Below are 22940 nucleotides of genomic sequence, written 5' to 3'. Positions count from 1 at the left end.
AGTCTCCCTGTCATTGACCCTTTCCCTGATCCTTTATGTTGACCTGCACTTCCACAGTAGAAGAGCTCAGATAGCTTCATACTCTCCTTTAATAATGTTTCAAATTGGTTTATGGAGTCTCATGCCATGTTTTACATAATCCTGTAAGTATAGCTGAGATTCAGTTGCTCATATAAAGGAGATAACTGTAATTTTTTTCCTCATTACTTCTGCATTCTGGAGTGGAAATTGAGTTTCTATATTGCACAAAACATAATTGCAATCCATCACAAGCCCTTCCTGGAAGTGCTATGGGTTATGAAGACTGAAGTACAGAAAGTTGGATGGATATTTTTATCAAAAGCAGCAGCAGAACCCTAAGAGAACACACTGGAGTGAGACTGTAATGCAGTTGATAACCACTGAAAGACCATTATCTCCAAAGTGTTTCTTTTTTAGGAACTCAGTGAAACGGCCTATTATGTGGTCTTGGACAATAAAAACCTTCAGTACAGATTGAGAGGATTTTTTAAAATGTGAGAGAAGGTTCATGTATAATTAATTTTTTGGAAATTCTTATACTTTTCAAAATCTTTACCATACATTTGTAGACAGTGTTTTATCAGAAAGTTCAAAGCTAGCCCCAGCTGGCTTGAAATCTCCCTTGTTTCAGTACTGTGACACATAAATGTCCTCTTTGTGACAAGTCTTTATTTAAATCTGTCTGCAGCAATTAGCTGAGCTGAGCTGACGGGGTAGACTGTGTCTCCACAAAGTGTAAATCTCACAGCTTCCTCCCCATTCATTCATAAATATTTCAAATCTTCTGACAGCCGCTTTGAGCTATGGCTAACATGTAGCTCCATGGCGTCGGACTTTTCTGGCCTCACAAGCACCTCACACATGAAGGGTCCTGTGTTTTATTGCATCTGCTTAGCATTCAAAGTGCTGCGCAACTATGAGACCCGCATAAACAAAAAGCGTAGCTGACATTAAAGCAGCATAGAGACGCTTTAGCTGTCGAAACCTTCCAGTAGCAGCGAGTGGTAGCTGTTTCACAATCATAACTTCAGGATCTTTGTCACGTAGCTTTGTATAGTCAGCGTTACAGCCCCTTATACAATTTGCTGCTTGTGTGATTTATAGGAGTGATGTCCCGTTTCTTCTTGCATGGAAACTTGAATTACGTGTACTCATGTAAAAAATGAAAAGGTGGAAACAAATGAATTAAAGTTGACCTTTGAAGCGCCTGAAATGACCACAGCAGGCCCAACCTGAGCCAGCGGGTAGCCACTCTTCACTGCTCCCTCCTCACCCTGGTGCAGTTTTCCCTCTGTGAAGAGGAGAAAGAGGAGCATTTGGACCCCATCCCAACATACTGTGTCATTCATGCTCCACTGTCACACATCAGGCTATATTCAACCAGCTCCAGGGAGTGCGGGGGTATTGATGAGGGCTCCGTACGCCAGACTCTGAATGAAGATAAAGACGTTAGCTGACAGTGGAGCTTTAACAAGAGAGGATAATTACACAGCAAGAAGCAAGAAATTAACTGTATTAAGAATATTACACTGCATGGGCACATGTTCATACAGCTGTTGTGCTGTGCTTAAAAAAATGGGCACTCAAGTTTGTAAAGCTTCTCTTGGGAGATGCTGCCTGTGTTAGTTTATCTCCGTCAGTAAACAACATAAAATGTGCTTTTTAACTTGACTCCATAGGCTTTAAAATCTAAGGAGTTAACCTAACTCAAGTGCACTGAGGCTTTATATTTACCAAAGTTTGGTTTAATTCATCACAAGGATTACCCCATTCATGGTAAATTAACTTTAGGTAGTAATTTTTGTTAAGTTATAAGTACTTTCCAAAATTCCCAAACATTTCTCAGGTTAGTGCAAATAGTGTGTTTAATTGGGGTGGGAATAGCTGGATTACTCTTTAAAAGGTTATGAAACAGTGCAATTTGAAACAATTTGACAGGATGAGATATGATGGGATACGAAACAGTACAATATGATATGGTTTGATATGAAAGGAGACCATAATGAAAGTTATGAATAGAAAGATACCATGTGAAATCTTATAACTCAAAACAACACAATATGATAATAGTGATACCAGGTTTTTCTGTTTGTCCCACTGTCCCAATAGCTTCACATGATTTACAGCTAAAAAAAATATTTTTTCCTCACACTGGTGCTTTAGAAAAGCCTTAATTCATCCTCTGTCTGAAACACTTTGTTCAAGCTTCTGTCTTTTTAACATCCCCCACCCCACAAACCCCCTTCTCTCTGATTGGACAGTCCTCCAGAGGCAGACCTAGGTGTTAGCAGCCCATAGCAGTACCAGCTAGCAACCAGGTCCTTATGTGAGGATCTTGTCATTTCAGCAAGTGTCATGAAGATCTTGTGAGGATCTCAAGCTCCTGGGCTGTTGTTTGAACAGACCGTTTTGAACAGTGTACAGACAGATTTTAGGGTTCCTTTAACATATGTATACCCTACTCTTTGAAGATGCTGTTCGGAGCATCTGTTTTCATTGCACTCCCTCGCCACCTTGTGGCCAGGAGTCTTCGCACACTGTCATAAATTACTTTTAGTGAGAGGTGTGTTTGTTTTGGAATTAAATGGAGATCGGATCGAAACAAAATTTCTTTGTTCAAAACAACTTTTTACTGGATACCACAGGTAAGGGGCTTATCAGCACAGTTACGTAGCACTACAGTTTGAAACGCGACATCAAACAGACGTTTTAGCAGCCGGCCATATGTTAGTGACATCGTCAGCCCAGTGTTCCAACATACCTGTAGGCTAACGTGACAACAAGTAAACACTGTCAATTTGTAAGTAGTTAAGTAGCCTTAGTCGCACAGCTGGCAGCCCAGTGCTCTAAGACATGTCTGTTATATGTAATGTTAGTATATCCTGTTTAGCCATGTCCCTCCACTCATCTACCGAGCAGAGCTAACGCATCCTCACTCTTCATTTAAGGCTAATTAGCCTATAGCTTGGGTTGTATCACTCTACTGTTTAGCTTTCTTCTGCTCTTCTGTCCTTTTTCTGTCTGACAGTTTGGCTCCTGTGTCCACCATCACTACAAAATTAGTCACAGAAATTGTTTTTGGCAGAGAAAAACAGATCTCTGTGTTTTATCTCTTCTCACTATTCAACTTCATCAACTTGCATGGTTTTGTCATAGAAACCTAGACTTGCTGAAAATCAATCCAGTCTTGGACTCAAACTAGAAGCTAAGAATTAGCAATTTAAAATAACCTGTAACCAGCAATATTGGCGCTGAAAATCTTATTTTAAAGTGTGGATTAAGATCAGGCATTTATTTAGAAGGGAAAATTTCTCCTCACAGCCCCTTTAAAGTAAGTGTTTTAAGTTGACACAATTGTGAGATAAATTAAGCCTCTTTTTCTTTTCCATTCTAATAATCAAGTTGATTGGATGTTGTTTATAATGTAAGAGGCTATTAAGGTGTGCATTGACTCTATCAGAATGTGAGCATTGGTCCTTTGAGTGTCCTCCTTGTTCAAAGCAGTTAAATTAAATTAAGTTGTGAACATCAATCAGTCATGTATGCACTATTTCTCTTTTATCACTCTAATAGGACACTAGAAGAGTGAGTGACACTGACATTTCACGGGTTAACAGTTTAATTAAACACATGTCCAAACAATTTCTCTTTGCCTTCAAAACAATTGCAATTTTTCACTCAAAGTATAGTTGACCCCTGGGCTAATTGCAGATTAAGGCCACTAATTAAAATGAGCAAAGCAAAGTAATGAAAACAAAATTAAGCCCTTGCATGTTTAGAGTTTTAATAACAGCAGAGCTGCCATAACACTAAGCCTGCCATTTGGTTTTCCATGATATGATGAGTTATTCGCTGAGGGTTTGGGGCATTGTCATTTGCCTGCAGGTGTAAAGCACAGTTCATGTGACCTCTGCTTGAATTCCTCTTATGCCCAAGAAGTATGGCAATCACACAGCATTAATTAAATTACTGCCCTTTCTGCACCTCTTGTCTTTATACCTCCGACTATGAATGATCAGCGACTGAATACTTTTATGAGCCAACCCTGAATGATGGCAGTCACCCAGAAGGTCATGAAGGAATCGGATTGGCTGGAAATCCCTGCTTGGTGAAAAGAATATTTCAGCAGTGATTTTACCTGATGAAATTTGATCTCTGACCCACTTTGCAAATTTACATATTCATCTTCACTGCAGGTGGGTACCGTTATTGGCTGAAATTCCTGCTGCACAGTATGACTCAAAGGCATAAATATCACATCTAGGTGGCTGAGTCGGAGGGATGAATGAGCAGGAAACAGCCGTGGAAAAACCTCCGCCTGAGATAAAAAGCCACATTTGATTAATTAATGAAGCCACCTTGTTGTGGAACAATTACAAACCACATAAAGATAAAACAATAACAGGATCCTGTTTCTTTCTCAAGCTGAGAAATCAAAGGTGTCTGACCTTCCTCTGTAGTGTAGCGCGCTCTCTCCCTCCAGAGAGAGCTGTCTGCTCTGACTCCTCCAGATGAATGAGTGACACTTCAGAGTCTGAACACAATCACGCTGCAAGATGGAATTTGACAGTTTGTAGCAACTTAAGTCACATGAGGAAAGTCGACAGACAACCAACTGTCTGCTTGTTCTAAATCTTATTGCTGGTCTGTTTAGACATTTCAGCTATAGGTGTTTGAAATCACACCAGATGTTCTGACTGTCTCTTTGTCACTGCAATAATCACAAATCTGTCACATGTCAATTTGCAGAAAATGAAAGTGTAAGGAAGACAGAGCACTAGGTGCCAAGTTAGCATCATGAGTATTTAAAAATTGAATTAAAGCTGAATGCCATAACATTGACAACTTTCGCTGAAAGCAACAACTGTTTTAGCCGACTAATCATTGATTAACAGAAAACAATTAAACTCCTGTTTTGAAATCATCATTCATGCCATGTTTTTTTCTGTGGTTACGTGAACAGTTTGCTTCACTGTTAGGTGATAAAGAAAGAAAACAAAGATTTAGAAGACTGTAACTGATTAGATGAATGTTGGAAGAGAGATGTCCCAAGTGCCCTCTCTTCTCTAAAGCTTTCTCACCCATGATTCCTTTCACTGACTTTGCTAAAAATCCTTTTCTCCGCAGCCACTGCTAGTTTGCCATGTTTTGTTTACCTGTCACTTCCCGGTCACTGTTTTGCATACACAACTCTCAGCAGCGACAGTAAGGATGCAAGAGGTCTCACCTCACAACCTTACATCTGAAAAAAAAAAGGAAAGTTGTCTGTGCCTGCAGAATGAACAACATGCAGTGGCATAACCAACTAATTATCGACAATCAAATTAATCATTTCTGTCCACAGTGCTGGCTAATTGTTGTAATCCTGCTAGCATCAGCTACAGATGGGAGACTTGTATTTTAGGGTTGTCCATCTGTCTGCATTGGAATCAATATGTCAAAAAGGAACACCATCAAATTTGGTAAAAAACATGAGAATTAAGGATGGACTGATTGGATTTTGGTGGTTGACAGTCTGCTTCACTTTGTTCTCCAAAATTATTACAGTTATTTTAATAACTCAAGATTTCATGTATTTATTATTAGAGCACTGCATTTTTTAGATAAATAATATTTGCTTTTAAGGAGCCAAGTCTGGGCCATTTTGGGAAAGGTAGCCCACTCAACCTTCTTTTATGGCTGAATGTAATATCTTATGGACTGGAGGGAAAAGCCCAAATGTGCTGACTAAGTTTTGCTTCTCTGTGCAGTTGTGAACCCAAGGTGCCTCATCTCAACTCGGTTCTTTTACTTTAACTGAGTGGCGTTATTAGCGTCAGTGTTCCTGATTCAGGAGTTACTCTATTTAGATAGAAAAAGGCCCCTTCCATTCCTAAACAGTATTAGCTTACCTAAATGTGTGCAAAAAACACTGCTGCACAGACACTTTTTTGTTTTGTTTTGTACCTCCACCAAGGAGGTTATGCTTTTTGGGAGAGTTTGTCTGCTTGTTTGTCTGTGAACAACATAACTCGAAACATAATGGACAGATCTTCATGAAATTTTCAGGAAATGTTAAAAATGGGATTAAGAAGAAGTGATTAAATTTTGGAGGTGATTTGGATCACCGTCTGGATCAAGGACTTTTTTAAAGGATTCTTTATCATTATGAGACAGAGTCGTTTTCACCATATGTATAACTCCACGGTAAATGGTCTGATTGCTTTGCAAAACGATACAAGACAAGGTCACCATAATTTCTGACAAATGTGAAAGTACGATCCAGATCCTGGCAATATTCTGGCTACCAAGATCTGGAATATCTAAAATTTACTGGGTCATCATAATTTTCAACACTGTCAGGAAACTAATTATCCTACAAACCTGCAACTAACACCAAATTGTAGCAGACAGTCTGCTGAAAGGGAGTATAACATTAAACTAGGACTTAAGTGTTGTGTGACAATCACAATATGCTTGGCAGAGGTCTGCGCTCTCTGAGTGCTTTTCTAGTTTATGTATTTTTTTATTTTTTGCAGCTCATTTTCTGGCTCATTAAAAACTTGTGCAACGCTTTGTGAATTTAACGTCTGTTCCACACATTTGCGCAGGTTCATCTGGCGCTAAAACCACACAATTCTTTAGTTCCATACTTAAACACTGTCTCAGTCTTTTATAACACCTGTCAAAATGTTTCTTAAGATGAGACTCAGCTTCAACCTACACCCCCCCAAAACACTCTGAGGCGGGTCACGGACCAGAGGGGTTTTAAATCCAAACCGGTTAAAAAATCCAGTTACATCATGCAAAGAAAACTTCAAAGATATACTTCTCTCTCATCTCAAGCATGCACAAAGTTGAAGGCAAGAATATACTTGTGCACTTCATAATATCAATAAGATTATGGTGTGTGCCAGAAGGAGCACATACTACCCAGTGAGAACCCATGTGATCCCATAGGGATGCAGATGTCAATAATAAAAAAGAGGCCTTATCAAGTCTAGATGACAAAACATGGGAGGGGGGTATCTTTTATTCGGGAACCAGAGATTTTGTTATGATAATGTATTTCCCCCCTTGTCCATTGCATGCAATAGAAGCTAATGTAGCTAACATACTTCTTTTAACAGAAGTATGTTAGCTACATTAGCTTCAAAGGCTGAGATTTATACTGCATACCTTATTAAGCATGCTGGAAATCAGAAAAATAGAAGAGGAAAGATTTCTCCTATGATTTGAAAGGGCAAAATTGTAATAACTGTTTGAGCCCTCATATCTTTTAATAAATCTAAACTGTATGATAGGTAGGAGCAGACTTGGATGTATGCTGCAGCTTGGCTTATCGTCATGGCAGTAACTCTAGTCATATCTGAAGATGCGTGTTTTGTTTAACACCCATATTTCTGGAGAAGATGGGTAAAATATCCCCAAAACACTACAGCAGTGTCAGGTTGAGCACATGTCTGGAAGTTTAATTGGATACCCTTGACACACTGGGTTCAACTTAACTTTTTCCCCACATATGGTTAGATGGGAGAGCCTCTGTAGTCTCAATTTTGGCTCCAGGTTGAAACCAGGGCAGGTTTACCCTTCCTCTCCCTCTTCACTTGTTTTCCTTCATAGCAAGGTTTCATTTGCTTTGCAGAGTAAAGCTGTGCCCTGCGAGCTTCCGAGTTTGCCAGCCATTTCTACGCCTCCTTCCTCCCCCAGTAGCCTGCAGCTGTGAATCCTGCTCACATATTCACCAATCATGGCTGCGTTTATAAAAAAAAGACTTCCTCACTTTCTCCCCTGCTTACAGTTATTGTCAAAACCACGATCACTTTTAATTAAATATGAGCATGCACATTAGAGCCGCCATCGTATCTAGATTTCAGAGATACAATTGGAATTCTGGGGTGCACAGTAAATACTTCATATTCTTTACGTCACCTTGTCTTCCGTTTGCTCAAGCCCCCACCACCTGTGTCTGTTTGAAATTCAAGCCCTGCCCTGATAGATACTCCCACAACATTCCCCACTCACCACATTGACACAGTTGTACTGGGGAGTCATGACAATCCCACATAAATAAGACACTAAACTTGTTTACTTGTGGTCAGAAGACACATCTTTACTATCACTCAACATTTCTACATCAAGGCTTTACAAGAGAGTAAACACCTATTAGTGGTTAGCATATTTACACAGCATTAGCATTTTGAAGGACTCTTTACTCACGTTAAAGTTTGCACAGAATTTACATATGAATTTAATTGCATGTATGGATGTTGCGTCTGTCTGCAAACAGACTGCCTGCAGTGGTGGATCAAAGTTAGAAAAAATGTTTTTTCACAGTTCAATGAAATCTATTAGTTTTTTTCAAACTTAAGGCGCAGTGTCTCGGTTGAGCATTTGTCGACAGTTTGCAGTATCCATTGAAATACTGTGGCTTACGATTCAAAAGAGAAGGCTTCCTAGAATTGGATTCTGATCCGATCCTAAGTAGAGTTAAAGCCAGTACCCTCGAGCTGTTTGGATGTAAATCCATCTCTCTACATCTCTCCAAAGCTCTCGTCTTGATTGCTATTTGGATTCTTGCTGCATGTGGGGCACGAGTAAGTGAGCAGAATCCTGATCTTCTGCAGAATAAATGTTCTTGCTTCGGAAACAGATTGACAATCACACACTTATGTTTCAGCTTGGTCTGCAATTTTCAAATCTAAATAAATAACCCTAAAACACGGATAAAAGGCAAATGCCCTTAAAATTGTGTTTACACAGCAGGGGCTGACTCACTGATCTCTCGTTTAGAGTAAATGATATTGAGATTTATATGAGACTATGGCGAGGTCTTCATCAGAGCAGACACGTCATCCTTTACTTAAATTCAGCGAGAAGGTTGGATTTGTGTATCTTGAACCTTTTAGAGCTTCACTGACAAAAGACTGAGCCCCCCACACACTCCTGCATACTAAGCCAGTTATTTATACGCCTTGCGTTGTATAAAAAGAAAGAACACAATGTTCCCTTAGCTATTCTGAATGGAAATCTTAATTAATTAATAAATCTTGGCAGCAGAACCATTCCTGACCGACAAAAAGCAGGACAATGAAGCCCACAGATGGCAGTGTGGAACAGTGTCTCTGTGTGTAAGCTGATAAGTCATGCACTGATGAGTCCATTTCTTAATTGCAATGAAAACTCATTTTCAAATCTGGCTGAAGAGGTAGGGTTATTAATTGATCTTTTAATTAAAAAGCCTGCGTTCTCTGAGTTCTCTTGGCAAACAATAGTTTGTAGCTAAATAAATCATATTCAGTCCTGAAGCACACCAATTAATCATTAATAGTCACATGAGGATTACTGAGGGCACAAGACCTAGGAAAGCCCTTTGCACTAAGGTGAGATTCTCCCTGAACAAACCCTGTCTATTAATATTAGATGGAGAGAAGGTCAGACATTGTATTAATCATTAACATGCCTTCATGCATGTACAATACACGACATCATCTTTGTTTTGGTGACGAGCTCTGCATAATGCTGATGGGATAGAAGTTAGTCTTTGATCGACCCACAATTGGCCATTTGTCACCCTGCAGGGTCTTACAGGACCCATTTTTCTGCCGTGCATGTGCTATTCCTGGACCAAACCGTTACCCCCATCTGGTGGAGTCACCACGACTCGAGGAATGATTTACAGCCCCACCACGGCATTTTCTAGACACTAAATTACCTGGATTATTGGGCCTTCATGATTTTTAGTGCACTACTTTGCATTGCTCTCCAAATCCTGATGGTGTATTGCACAATATATGATGATGTAGCACATGCCAGCAAGTTGAAATTGGAATTATTGGATTGGACTGGATTTTATGGGTGCGATCTGTCTTAAAAGACCTCAGTGCCAGGATCTAAATTGGAAAGACTTGATATTATCGATATGCATATAAAATCAGAGCATTTGGACCACCTACCAAATCACAGAGGTTGTATTTTACATTCTCAAATGTTTTAGAATTTGGAAGCTTTAGCCTTGGCTGGGACAGTTAATAAGACTGAATAACTTTTGAATATTTTGCCAGTAAATCTGGGTTAATGTTCCTAGTTACTCAGTCTTAGAATGACCTCGAGTGCTAGTGCAGCAGAAAGATCATATTGCACATGTACATAAGTAGTTATGTCTTCCTTTGTAGTTGAAATCTGCTTTTTCTTGCCAGAATTTTCATCCAACCTCAATTAGAAAACAGCAATCCAAGGAGACTCTGTGAATCTAACCAGGAAGTGCTTTGACCTTAAAGAAGAAAGCTGTGTTCTTGGCAAGCGGCTGATCCAGTTGGTGATAAATAAAAGCAAACACATCAAAACTGCGTCCTCTTCCAAAAAGGACAACAGCTACATGAAAGCAACAAATTCACACAGGCTTCTTGGCAGTGGTGTGTGTACTCGGCTTCAACATGAGAGACAGTGGGTCTGTGCGTAAGGTTTCAAGTATTGACACACCTGCCTGAGCCGCCATGTCCACTGTCCAAGTTACTGTACAGCCGGACAGCCGGGTCACCCTGCTGCTTTCAGAGGCTTCAGATAATCAATGGCCACACAATGACACCAATGGAGGATTACACGGATTCACTAAGCCTCTGTCAGTCGGCATACTGCATTGATTTTGTCATACTTCTTGTTGACTGATTTTTTCTGTGCTGTGAAGCACTTTTACTATTTTCTCAGCCTGTTCCCTACCCTTTCTAAAGTATTGTACAGCTTTCCTCCAGAGAACACTCTCAAATGCTAACACTCACAAGCTTTAAGGAACCTCTCATTCTTAGCTGCAGGTTGTTGTAATGTTTGTGAAAAGATGCTGAAGGGGCCAGGAAGGCTTTTTTTTGAAGGCTTTGGTAGCTGTTGATGTCTGCTGTGATTAAAATAGATGCAGATCTGAAGAAATCTGCAAAGTTTTACAAGATTTTTGAAGTTTTCAAAGCAAGACTGACTCAGGAAGTGTTCTTACTTTAAATTGGGGTATTTCATAAACACAAGGGCACACACACCCAGCCTGCACATTCACACACACAGCCAGCACAGGCATCTAGTCAAGGTCTACTAATACCCCCCAGCATGGCATCCAACATTTCATACAGTGATAAATGAACAGGAAAAGCCCCAGCATAACCCAATGCTCGTTTCGCTCTCTCAAGTCCTTCGGATTATTCAGCCTAGCCATGGAAGACGGGAAATAACACTGTAATTGGCACACATATGCAAGGACGGAGAATCTTCATACCCTAGTCATACCATGCCGCTCGTTAGGATGCAGAAGAAGGTTGAGAGAAGGGCATCAATCATCACAGAGCGCTGTCACCTCTGTGCACCTCTCCAACATGACCGTACGCCTCATGTACAAACGCTCACATTATTCTTTTTCACCTTGCACAGATCTGTTGCATCCCACCTCATCTATCTATGTGTATTCTCACAGGTTGGTAGACAGCCCATGCACACTCTGGATCCATAATGAAGTATTGTCTTCATTACATTGGAGCTCAAACGTTAGATCTTCGAAAGCATGCTTGTACAATAAAGTACGTTCTTATTTCCTTGCACTTGTACACAGATCTGTTTTATATGGTTAAGTATTGGATTAATTGCTCATTGAGTGGTGTTGTTGGCCTGTTAGTACCTCAGGGTTGACTTGTCCGAGGCAGCATCACTCCATATTGAGGTCATCCATAGGGAACATCTCCAAATGCAATATGAAGGAAAGGTTTTCAGGCGCTTGGCCAAGACCTTCCACTGGACTCGGGCTACAGCCGTGACTGACAGCCAGCTCTTAAAGGCTCATTGTCAGGAGTATAAATATCCACATCTCACTTTCAGACATATCCCAGCAATTATCTGCTAGCTGCAGCATTGACCCAAAGAGTGTAGTTTTTTTACATCTTTCAAAGGTTTTTAATCAGAGCCTATATGACTGGCACAAAGTAATTTTGCTTGTTTTGTCTGTCATGTGGCTGTGGATCTGATTGTGTGTTTAGAACAGTTTTATTATTTGTCTGGATTTTGGAAGGAAAGCCAGGTTTACACAATGCACATTGTCAGATTGAGCCCTGTGTCTCATTCTGACTGTTTTCCCAGAGTTCTCGTCTTGTTGATTAATAGAGTGACAGAAAACCAGTCACAATAATAAATGTGGGTTTGAACCCTGCTGCGCTCTCAGTTCTTGAGAGAAAAGTTCCACTTATGAAAAGCAACACTTTTCTTCAAGCTTTTTGAAAGGGCTACTTTTTAATTTACAGTGCAAAGTTTAGAAATTCAGTATTATCCTAATAATGGTCAATAACTACAAATGTAATGAGAAAACATTTTAATCATATTATGTGCCTAAGGTAACAGCTAGAGCGCTGGATTTTTTGTTTCACCACATATTGTATCTAACAAAATGCCATTGTTGTGAGTCTATTTAACTTCAATTATTAGTTCCAATTCTTTCAAGGCTGCGTAAGTCTAAGCAGGGTAAATATTTAAGGAACAAAAAGGCTGGGCTTCTGCAGAAATAGACCATATGTAAAAGCTGCTTTCACAAAACAGGCAAAGAGATTTACACCACATTTCAGCGCTTGAAAGGAGCCTCATTTTGCATTCACACAACCTTCCTGTTCCACCGAGTCTTTGAACTTCCATTAAGCCATTTATCACCATGCAGTGCAATTCATTTCATTTTTCCTACACTGGGCATGGATGCCCTCTCCCCTCCCCAACCCCGCCTCTGCAGGCCCTGCCTGTTGACTTCACAGTATGTCCAGGATGTCAGAGACACTCAATTTTGATTTTAACCATTTTGTCACCTGTTCTCCTTCTCTTATTATCAGTCAGGCTTTTCTCTATCCTTCCTTTTAGTGTGTTCTGTTCGTAGCACAGATGTTTGCCCTGACTGCTGACATTATTTATCCCTTTTTGTTTTCCTCCAGTTCCTCCATCTATCCATGAGATGAAAAGCCCTGGAGTCGGCTTGGGACGCACAGCCCTGCTAAGGTGTGAAGCAGCTGCTGTGCCCTCTCCGACATTCGAGTGGTACAAGGGCGAGAAAAGGTGAGCCTAGTTTCTACAAAGTGTCTTGATAATTAAGTGTTATCTAAGTGTTGATGTGGAAGTGAGTTGCGACATCACCCTTGGAGTCCAGTGGGTGCAGCTGTATCACAGCTAAGTTGTTTGAAGGTGTTGGTGTTTTTCATCAGTCCTGTTATCAAGAACCTTTTTTTTATTATTCACAAATTTATATTGAGAGATTTTGCACTCCACCCTGTGTTTTCTTTACATTGTTCTTAAGCAATAACCACATCTCTTTTGCTTTTCCACAAAACATACATAAATATGTAAGATTGAAATGTTTTTCTGTACATAAGATAGTTGAAATTGAATGAACCTTTGATAAATTCAACAATCTTCAATCATTTCTTGGTAAATTTCTTCAATAATGTGCAGTCAGTGTCAGTAACTTGAAGATATTGGTGTAAGTACACTGATATGAAAGTAGAAATAGTGTAAGATGTTTTTTTTTGTTGTTGTTGTTTTGGTTTGGGGGTTTTTCAACCCATTTTATCTCTTTTCTAAAGGAACAGTCCACTAATAAAGATGAATTGGCTCTTTCTTTGGGAGCTCCCTGCCTTTCAGTATGCATTTGTGGAATACCAAAGCCTGAGGTGGGAAGAGCTCCCCAAGAGTCAAGGCAAGGGGAGCAGCAATAAAGACATGCAGGGGTATAGAACTAGGGATGGGTACCTTTTACATTTGAAATAATTCGGTACCGATGCACAGTACCTGGCAGTCAGTATGGGTGCTCAACGGTACCAATTGCCACTACTTTTTTGTGTTTAAAAAATATCAATTTGATAAAATTTTAATACATTTTTAATAAAATTTTAATAATAATAATAATAATAACATCTTAAATGTCTTTAATTAAACATATTTCTTCTTCAATATATAACCTTGAAATGCTGTGGCCATGTCCAGCATGGAAAATCAAACACTTCCTGTCCCTCACAGCCACAAGGATGTGTTTAGGTACCTAAACATGGTACCTTTTGATTTTACAAGAATTGGTACCCGAAACTTTTGACAGAATTTGGTCGGTGCCCATAAAAGTACCTAATTTGGTTCCCATCTCCACATAGGACAGAGCAACATTTGTGATAGTACATATGACAATGGTAAAATCAGGAAGTTGGAGTGGGGTGTAGGTGGGTTGCAAAGCAGTTTGCAGAGGAACCAGAAAGACTAGGCAAGCTAAAACTACTTAGATATAATCTCCATTTTGCTATTTGTCAACTGAGTGCATCAGCAGAACTTGAATTTGATGAAATGCTAATTATTCTGATGTAAATAATCCACCAAAGCTGCACATGAAGCCTGTGAATTTTTTTTTTTTTTTCAGTGAGGTGGACTGTGCAGTGTAAAAGCAGACTATGTTTCAAACTGGAATCCAAACTCCAATCAGCCACCCTTCAATTGTACAGATTTTTAGTCAGTGTTTGTTTGTGGACAGTTTCCTGAATGTAAGATCAAGGGTGCAGGCTTAATAGTTTTCTTTTCCTATGAAGTAGTGCTCTTGTTTGTTCCCACACTCATCCGTCCTCTTGGGAGCACCCAAATAAATGTTCCAACAAGAGTCATTTATGCCTCGTCCTCACTCTGCACCCTGATAAAATGTTTGCTGGCGACTGGCTTAAATCATTCGTGGCACATACATCAATCAGTCTGGATTCAAGTGTCAGTTCTTGAATCTAAAAACCAAATTACCCCCATTACCCACTCCTGGTGAGCACAATTTCAATCATCAGCTCACACTGTGCTAATTGTAATTATGGGGTGGATTCAATTTATTCAAATTGCTAAGGAGGCAAGTTGGCATGATTCTAGTCTTTACTTAATTCAAGGACTTGTTTTTTGTGACTTCTTACACGGCTTAATGGTGGTTGATTCATTTTCTCCTCGTCATGAAAAGGACATTAGTATGGGAGCTTAAGCACAGGACATGTGTAGCATCTGTGCAAAATTATCCGCGGCACTGACGGCGGCATTGCCACTTCTTATCTTGCCTCTGTGTTGCTGCTGCTGCCATACCATTGATGCTGCTGCCAGCCTGTCTCAATCGCAAGTCGTGTGACAGTTTTGACAAGCAAATGTTTCCCTTGATGTGTCACTTCTTTCATTCTTCAGTCAAAGTGTTGTGTTTCTATGCAGCCATGGAGGGAGGGAAGAAAGTGTTTCTTTCTCTATGACAGAGGGGAGCATCGACTGGTTTAATGTTGAACTACTGTAGAGATGAGACTCCCGTTGAGATTATCACTGAATGTTCAGCTAACATTTGTTGAGGGTGCCATGGGAGGAGGAACACAGATTTGGGGATATTTGCTGGACATAAGGTCACACATAGTGTTTCAACTGGTAGCGTCTCTCTGAACAGCACAAGCCAAGCTAGAGATCACGGGGAGCCAGAGCAAGGCCAAGATAGAAGCTTGTCTCCTCTCTGGAGGTTTATAATACCAAATGTGAACAGTGACAGCAACAGAAAGCTCACTGATGAAAACAAAGTAAGCTTTAATGCTTTTAGAAATTCAGCTCAGAGCATATGTAGCTGCAGAGTGAGTTTTAATCCCTACATGCTGTTAGAGATCATCACCGCCAACCAAAGTGAACAATTAAATATTTGTCAATTTCACGGCACAGATGCTAGGCACAACTGGAATAGAATTTGTCGTTATCCCCTTGCACCTGCAACGAAACAATGAACGGCAAGTCAAGTGGCGCCCAGCTGGTTCACCTCTGGGTCATTTCTCTCTCCTCGCTGTGCTTCAAAGTGTCTCTCCAAGGCAGACGCAGCACACCAAGGGACAAATAGATCTGTCGCTGAAGAGGGTGATGGAGTACTGTACAATCTGAAGATCCACTAAAGGATGGCAAACATTTGTATCTTCCCTGACTCACACCACTTCCCCTCAGCTGACATTTTCTGTGTGTGGGTGAGAAATAAAAGCTTCATGTGATGCGTTTGTGTTTCTATTCCGCAGGATTATCAAGGGTCAAGGCATCGACATCAAGAACCTCAGCTCCAGATCAGTCCTCACAGTAACCAACATGACAGAGGATCGTTACGGGAACTACACATGTGTCGCCACCAACAAGCTAGGGACAGCTAATGCCAGTGGGCCTCTCATTCGTAAGTTGTCAGTCTTCCTGCTCGTGGCTAACTGGAGTGGTGAAGTGTCAGAGGGCTGAGAGAGTGTTGTGGATGTCCGTGGGCGATTGTGCCCTTCAGAGTGTGGTTATTTTTTGCTGCAGAATCTTGACACTGGAAAAAAATAAAAAAAACTAAAGCCAAAGCCAGTGCTGCTACTGGGTGCCCTCACTTCACCAGTGAAAGTGGTTTCTTGTTCTCTAGTCATCAGTTTTGTGAATGTTGATTGTCTATTATAGTTGCACAGTCTGTACCTGTGTGGGTGGATGTGTGTCTGCTTAAGCAGTTAACATTTGCATGACTACCGGAAAAAAAGACAGCACCTGAAAAAGAAATCCAGCTTTGAGGCAGCATCACAATTACAAAGGCGGCTACACAGGTCAGTGGTGCTAAGTTGAATGCCAAGTAGAGGGATGACTCAGATTTAAAGGGGTCTGAGGGTCAGCTCTTTTATGGTTTTTGCCATGAGGCATCTCACAGTGATCCAGATATTCAGAGGTCAAACTGTTGGTGTGTCAGTGATGGACTGTGGACTTACTTACCAGAAGTATACTGCAGAAATGTAAAGAATCAGAAAGAAATGACGCTTCTCCAAAAAAAAACAAAAAAAAAACATGTAGGCTTCAAACTATCATGGCAGAAAAACCGGGTACAGCTCTGAGATATTAAAGAAGGGCACTGGTGGGAAGCCAGTGAGGAGTCACATCCTTGTCACTGCTTAGAAGGGATGAAACTTTGTGTGTGGGAGATATTGGCGGTGTTATATCCTCCTGTTGAGGGCAGGTAAACTCCATCACACTTTCTACTTTCCACCCTGTATGGCGATAGAAAAAGCAGTGAGAGCGACTGCACTCAGGAATGAAAAGTTTGTGTAAAAAAAACTCATAAAGCCAGCACTTCAGGAGCTTTTATGAAGAATGAATCATTGGAACTATTTTCACTGCATTCACCCAAAGACCAAGTCTGAACCACACATCCAAATCAGCCAAAAAATATTACATGTTAAAACTGCATAAATTACTGTCATGGAAGATTTTTACCATGTGAGAAAATACGGATGTGCAGGTTTACTCAATGATTAAGAGTTCACATCTTTTCAAGTAACCCATTAAGATTACTAGTTGGTGAATAATTCTTTTTATATTTTTCGTAGGTCTGAAATGCCGTCATATGTTGCTCTACTACCAAAAGTATCAACTACAGATCTTAGATGGTCTCTTATGGTGAGGCTTGGTTTAGCAGCATTTGAAAGAGAATATGATGATAGAGTTGTCAGTATGCAGTGTCTGGTTGAAGTGGTATAGAACTACTTGAAGGTGTATTTAGCGGTCTGGGAGAAAACGAGGGGAGAGGTTGTTGATTAAGAAATTTAGACCCGCCTCTCCCTCCATACCCCACCCCTGGCTCCATGCCCGAAAGATGATGGACGTGCATCGTCATGGAAACGACCATAGAAACTGCGTAGCTGACAAACATGGCGTAGGCCGGACCAGCAAATGCTCGAGGATCAGTTTGCTATGATACGTGAAGCTGTATTTACTGCTTTGAAAGTAGCAGTAGTGTGACGAGTTTTAGTCGTATTGTAGCAAAATATATTATGATATTTAGATATATTTTCCGATTAAAGACGTGTGATGCGTTACAGTAGAGAGGCCCAGGTTGTTGAGCTTGCCTTTTAAAGAGACTTGACCCACAGATGTATGACGGATTGGGAGGACACAGTCCTCAGGAAATTTAGCTGCAACACTTGCTGGCTCCAGGTGTTTTAAAGCTATTTCTATCTTTAGCTCGCTACTATTGTTTGGGTTTCATGGTTCTTTGATTGTTGAATGGTGTTTGATGTTCACTCTAATCTTGGTGCGCTAAAGGCGCATGGTTGTGTGCACACCAGAGGGAGAGAAAAGAGAGGGAGGGACATGGCTTTCGTTGTGGTACAGTGCCTTGTATTTGTGAATTAGAACTTTACACAATGGGTATGAATCCAGTAAGGAACAAGAATTTGTGCCCCCCTGCACCTGTCGTAATGCCCCCCTGTTTAATTTTGTCTGACGCCAACTCTGGGTTAGCACACTGCTAAGCTGCAAAGCTGAGGTAACCCTGACTGGTCAGACAACAGTAGCCACTACTTGACTGCCATGATTGATAAAATCACAATAACAGTATATTTTGGCAGATTAGACAATAAGATCAATGCACAATGGCTGTTACTGTTACGTGAAGCACCACAAAGCTAATCATGCTTACCTGTCCAGCAAAAAAAACGGCGACATCCGCGTCCGTCTTCAGCTCTGTTTAATCGCGGAGTTACCTCCACCTTCAGAAAGCCACACCAATGTTGACCCCGGTCTTCCCTCTATTATGGTCATAGACTTTCTTTTTCATTTTATGCTCTTCTGTCCTTTTTCTTCCCCGCTGTTTTTCAGCCATTGCTACAGTTGGTATCGCACTGCTTTCTTACGCTAACTGCGCACGCAACGTAACATACTACCCCCCTCCCCCCTATGTCTGATCTGCGCATGAGTATGATCCGCTCCCTGGGTGTGTGGGGGTGTACCCTGTTTTGGTGGCTTGGACACCAGACTTTTTTTCAACATGCTGTCAGTGATGATATCTTATGGATGGAGAGGAGAAATACGGCGATTTTGACAAATAGTGCAGATTAGACAATTGCTGACTACACCTTTACATAGAGCAGACATGGACATTAACTTGCATAAAGACAGTATCAGCGTCAGCTGTGCTATCTTTAGCTACATTCTGCCAACCTACTTGACATTGTTCACCCTGTTTTACTCTGTGATCCTGTGTTTGCAACTCCTCTCAAACGTCTCTTTTCTGAGTACTTATTAACATGTAGTTAGAATTTCAGTTTGTGTTAAAATGACTTGGAAATGATTTGCTTCACTTACAGACAGCCACCAAATAAGTCGTAGGTGTTTGTCTGGAACCTTCCCCAGAAGGAAGCAGAGTGTGTCCCAGCGGGGAACACTCATCAGTAAAGAAACAGGGTTAATTGGGGACTGAAGTGGCTGGTTGATGTTTCATAGATCGTAAAAGTATCACAGGCATGTGATGTCAAGCATGTTGGAAAAAACAGTGATGATCAAAAAAGATATGAATGGCTAAAATATACCTCTGAGGCGTTTCCCCACAGCACAGCTCAGCAGCTAAGGGCTATTAATGGGTCCATGAACAGGCAAAGAGTACCAGGCTTTTGATTTAGAGCAGCACAAACAGCGTAACATCGTAACTTCCAATATTTCAAGACACATCTCCTCCAGAGGAATGCAGAAGTGCTTCTTACCTTCCTGATCCCTGTACTGGAGTTGTTGGTGTGTGCTTGATATTCCCTGACTGTGAGGCATTTCTCGCTGTACCTGCCAGGCAGCAAGGAAAGCACTGACAGTGAGGGGTTGGAGAACATATTTCCCTCAACGCTTTAGAGAGAGTACGGATGAGAAAAAAGAAACCATTTTAATGTATTCACCGATGAAATATGAACAGGTGAATTAAATAATTCATCAGTTTGCGCTACACCCTCTGATGATAACATTGTCCCTAACAGGCCAGAGACTCCAAACACAAAAAAGATATTTCTGTAGAGTTGGCAATTGTCAAAGGAGTGCTCGGCTCTCCTGTTTGTGTATGCACAAAGAACATCAAAGGCTTGTCTCAGATCCTCAAAATGGATGATCTTAATGTGACACTAGCGAGGCCTCAAAGGCAGAGCGGCAAAGAAACCCTCAGAACAGTCAGAGGAGGCAGCTTCCTGTGCTGCCACCCCCAACTTCTCTCCCTCTCATCCATCCCTTCTCTTTATCTCTTTGTCTGTCTTTTTTCTATCAGTGCTTTGTCTCCCTGATTCTCTTATCTCACTCTCTTACTCTCTCTGTCTTTTGTCCTCTTCCAACCCCTCTTGTATCTCATTCTTCCTCTTTATCACTCTCCTTCCCTCACACATAAAATGTCTTTTCCCCCTCCCCCTCTTTCTGTCTCTCTCATGATCTTCCCTAATATAGAGGAGGCCAATTCTGCTGTCGCTCATAATGAGAAAAGGCAAGCAACTGCCACAGCGCAGCCTCACCAGCACGTTGACGCAAATAACAAAACCCAGAGGTTAGATTTCACCATGGGTGACTTTGGATTGCTATTTTAGACCCAGTCGATAGCTATTGATGAGCAGGATGCGAAAGGGGAAAGGGGCATGCATATTTGATAGAGCGTCATACAATGGGGGGAATTTTAAGCAGCCCCACAATGTGGGTGGTTTGCAGCAATGGACTCAAGTATTAATGTATATACATTAGTTACGTTGGCTCCGTCGATCACACTGTGCATTAGTAATTTCACAAATCCAGAAGGTCGTGTAAGGGTCAGCCCTGTTCAAAGAGCATACTTGAAGTACAGCAAGAAGAAAAAAATACTTAGCATTCAGGCTTCAGTTTCATTAGTTTCTTGTCGAGTTGGTGAAGTTGAAAGGTCCCTATCTCTCAGTGGAGTAACTCCTTTTTTCTTCACCCAACAAAATCGCTCTAAATCAGTCCAGGAATAAGTCCTCCATTACGGCTGATGAGATGAGCTGTGACTGTGGAAGGGCCTCGACCAGGAAAAGTAAACACATTTACCTCTTATCCAAAGCAGACCCTGAAAGAGAGCTGGTCTAGCTTCTGTTTAAAGAAAAAAGAATTCAAAAACTAAATCAACATTCTGGCTGTGTGTACACGTGCGCACTGTGGGCTCTGACTAATTCCTGCATTTTTTGGGAGAAAAGTCGCCCGACTGTGTTCCTACTGTGTGCTATTGTTGTGGTTGTTGACATTTGATTATTCCAGTTGTGTTGGACCACACAGGGGTTTTTGTGCTGTTAAACCATTAGTCAGGGATTGTGATCTCTCTCAGTTAAGCACCACTTTAAGCGCTGTGTTTAAAGCTGTGGTAAAACACAAACTGGATTCTTTGGAGCAGAAAGAAAGCATACAACCACACTACTTTGTGGATTACTCTGAGTGTATTTGTGTGTGTGTGTGCACAAAGCTTGTGCACATAATAGATTTTTCTGAAAAACACAATACCCACTTTATCATCAGAGAATGAACAAATGATAGTGTGGAAAAGCACTTGTCACAATTGTCTGTTCTTTTCAGCAAATGGTAAGTCACAGAGGTGTAATGAATCGAACGGGATAACAGGCTTGAATCACGGCGTAGAGATACTCAGAAACATCTTTTGAGTAGTTTGGTGCTTCTGTAGATGTTTGTTTAATTGTTTAAATCTGCACCAGTGCTGGTGCTGTGATTCTCTTTCGAGCTTTCTTTTGATAATTTCACTGTAACAACAACAAAGTAGATGCAGTCAACGATGAATGAGCTTTTTAAGAAAATTATAGTGCAACATGTTTTTGCAGTTTTACAAAATCAAAGCTGAGAGATGTGAATAAAACTTGTAGTGTGAAACTAGATAAATGCAATTGCTTGTTACTGTTAGATATTTGTCAGCCTAGTACAACATAATCATATGCTATCATTGCCATGAATCAAGCCCTATACTTATATAGACTGGTGTTAAAGTCAGCATGTCTGTAATCACATCTGTGTTCTTTTTATTATGCCCAAAGTTTATGAACTATTAGTGCTGGCTTGTCAAATGTTGCTATAGCATTTGCAAAGCCAGTATGAGCGATTTAGTTGAATTTCCAATTAAAAATGGATGAGTATTACAGTAAAAAGGGCATTTGCATCATAAGCACCAGATAAAAGTTGCTCTTTACAGGCATGGCAAAGTAACTTTAAGGAAGGATGTTTTCTGAGCTTGGTTTGCCAGAAGAATCCAGAAAAAAGGAGAGCAAATAATGTAAACAAGGCAAGATAAAGATTGCATGAACATGGACACATTGAAAAGCAAAACTGTATTCTGGATTAACTGTTCCGAATGCAGTCAATCTTTATTGATTAATACGTATTAAAAACACTTAACACTGCTGTGCTAGTGCAGGTATTTACCTTCAAGGTCTTTTAACAACTTAGACTGCTCATTTGAAAGTGATTTCAGGGTTTGCAGACTCAAACCTTCAGAAAGGAAGAAAATCCAGGAGCTGCACGGTTACAAAGATCGTTATACATACTTGAAATGAAGTTGTGCCTTCTTTTTAATCATCATTCAAACCAAGTTTGTAGTCAGCATAGTACATCTCACCTTGATAACAGCTCCTCTTAATGCTCCGTGACTCAAATTTAAAGGCAATGCATAAGGTTTCACCTGGGGCTACTGCTGAACCACCTATAATATAACATTATTCTTCTAATGGAACTACATGGAGTACTTTGCTGAATAAGAGAATAGGAGAATTGTAGCTGCAGCCTAGCAGAGCATCAGTGCAGGATGTGCTTCTGACAGTCTCTCCTTGAGCTAACATAGACTGTACACTGAAGGTACGCCACACGCTCACCCACGCCTTATGATTTTAGCTGAGGTATAACAATTGCCCAACCGGCAATCCCTATTTCAACTTCCCATTTCATGTGCGAGATGGAAGTGAACTTGGATGAAAAGACTGACGCTGTTCACTCCAATTTTCTGAGGAGTCCTCCAGCTTAATTGGTCAAGCTCTTATCCCCCCCAGCCCACCTCGGCTTAGCCCTGGAGGAGATTTTCTCTGCCTTTACCTCTGCCTTCATTTCCTCCTTTCTCCTCTCCCCTCCTCCTCCTGAGCAGTAATCGTAGGAGACTG

General features: G+C 40.8%; 1 protein-coding gene across 2 annotated transcripts in view; it reads left to right on the top strand.

The window, feature by feature from the left end:
* Positions 1 to 22940, top strand: part of negr1 (neuronal growth regulator 1) — a 169210-nt gene that overhangs the window by 109408 nt on the left and 36862 nt on the right. For both annotated transcript variants that reach the window (XM_074667973.1, XM_074667974.1), the window contains exons 5-6: positions 12945 to 13065; positions 16047 to 16195. In XM_074667973.1, coding sequence (XP_074524074.1) covers positions 12945 to 13065; positions 16047 to 16195 — 270 coding nt within the window. The remainder of the gene's footprint in view (positions 1 to 12944; positions 13066 to 16046; positions 16196 to 22940) is intronic.

The sequence above is a fragment of the Halichoeres trimaculatus genome, unplaced genomic scaffold, assembly GCF_033239565.1.
Source record: "Halichoeres trimaculatus isolate MK-OKI-2021-1 unplaced genomic scaffold, fHalTri1.1 fHalTri1_scaffold_4, whole genome shotgun sequence".
NCBI lineage: Eukaryota > Metazoa > Chordata > Actinopteri > Labriformes > Labridae > Halichoeres > Halichoeres trimaculatus.
Note: the sequence above shows the minus strand (reverse complement) of the source record. Positions and strands in the feature narration are given on the sequence as shown.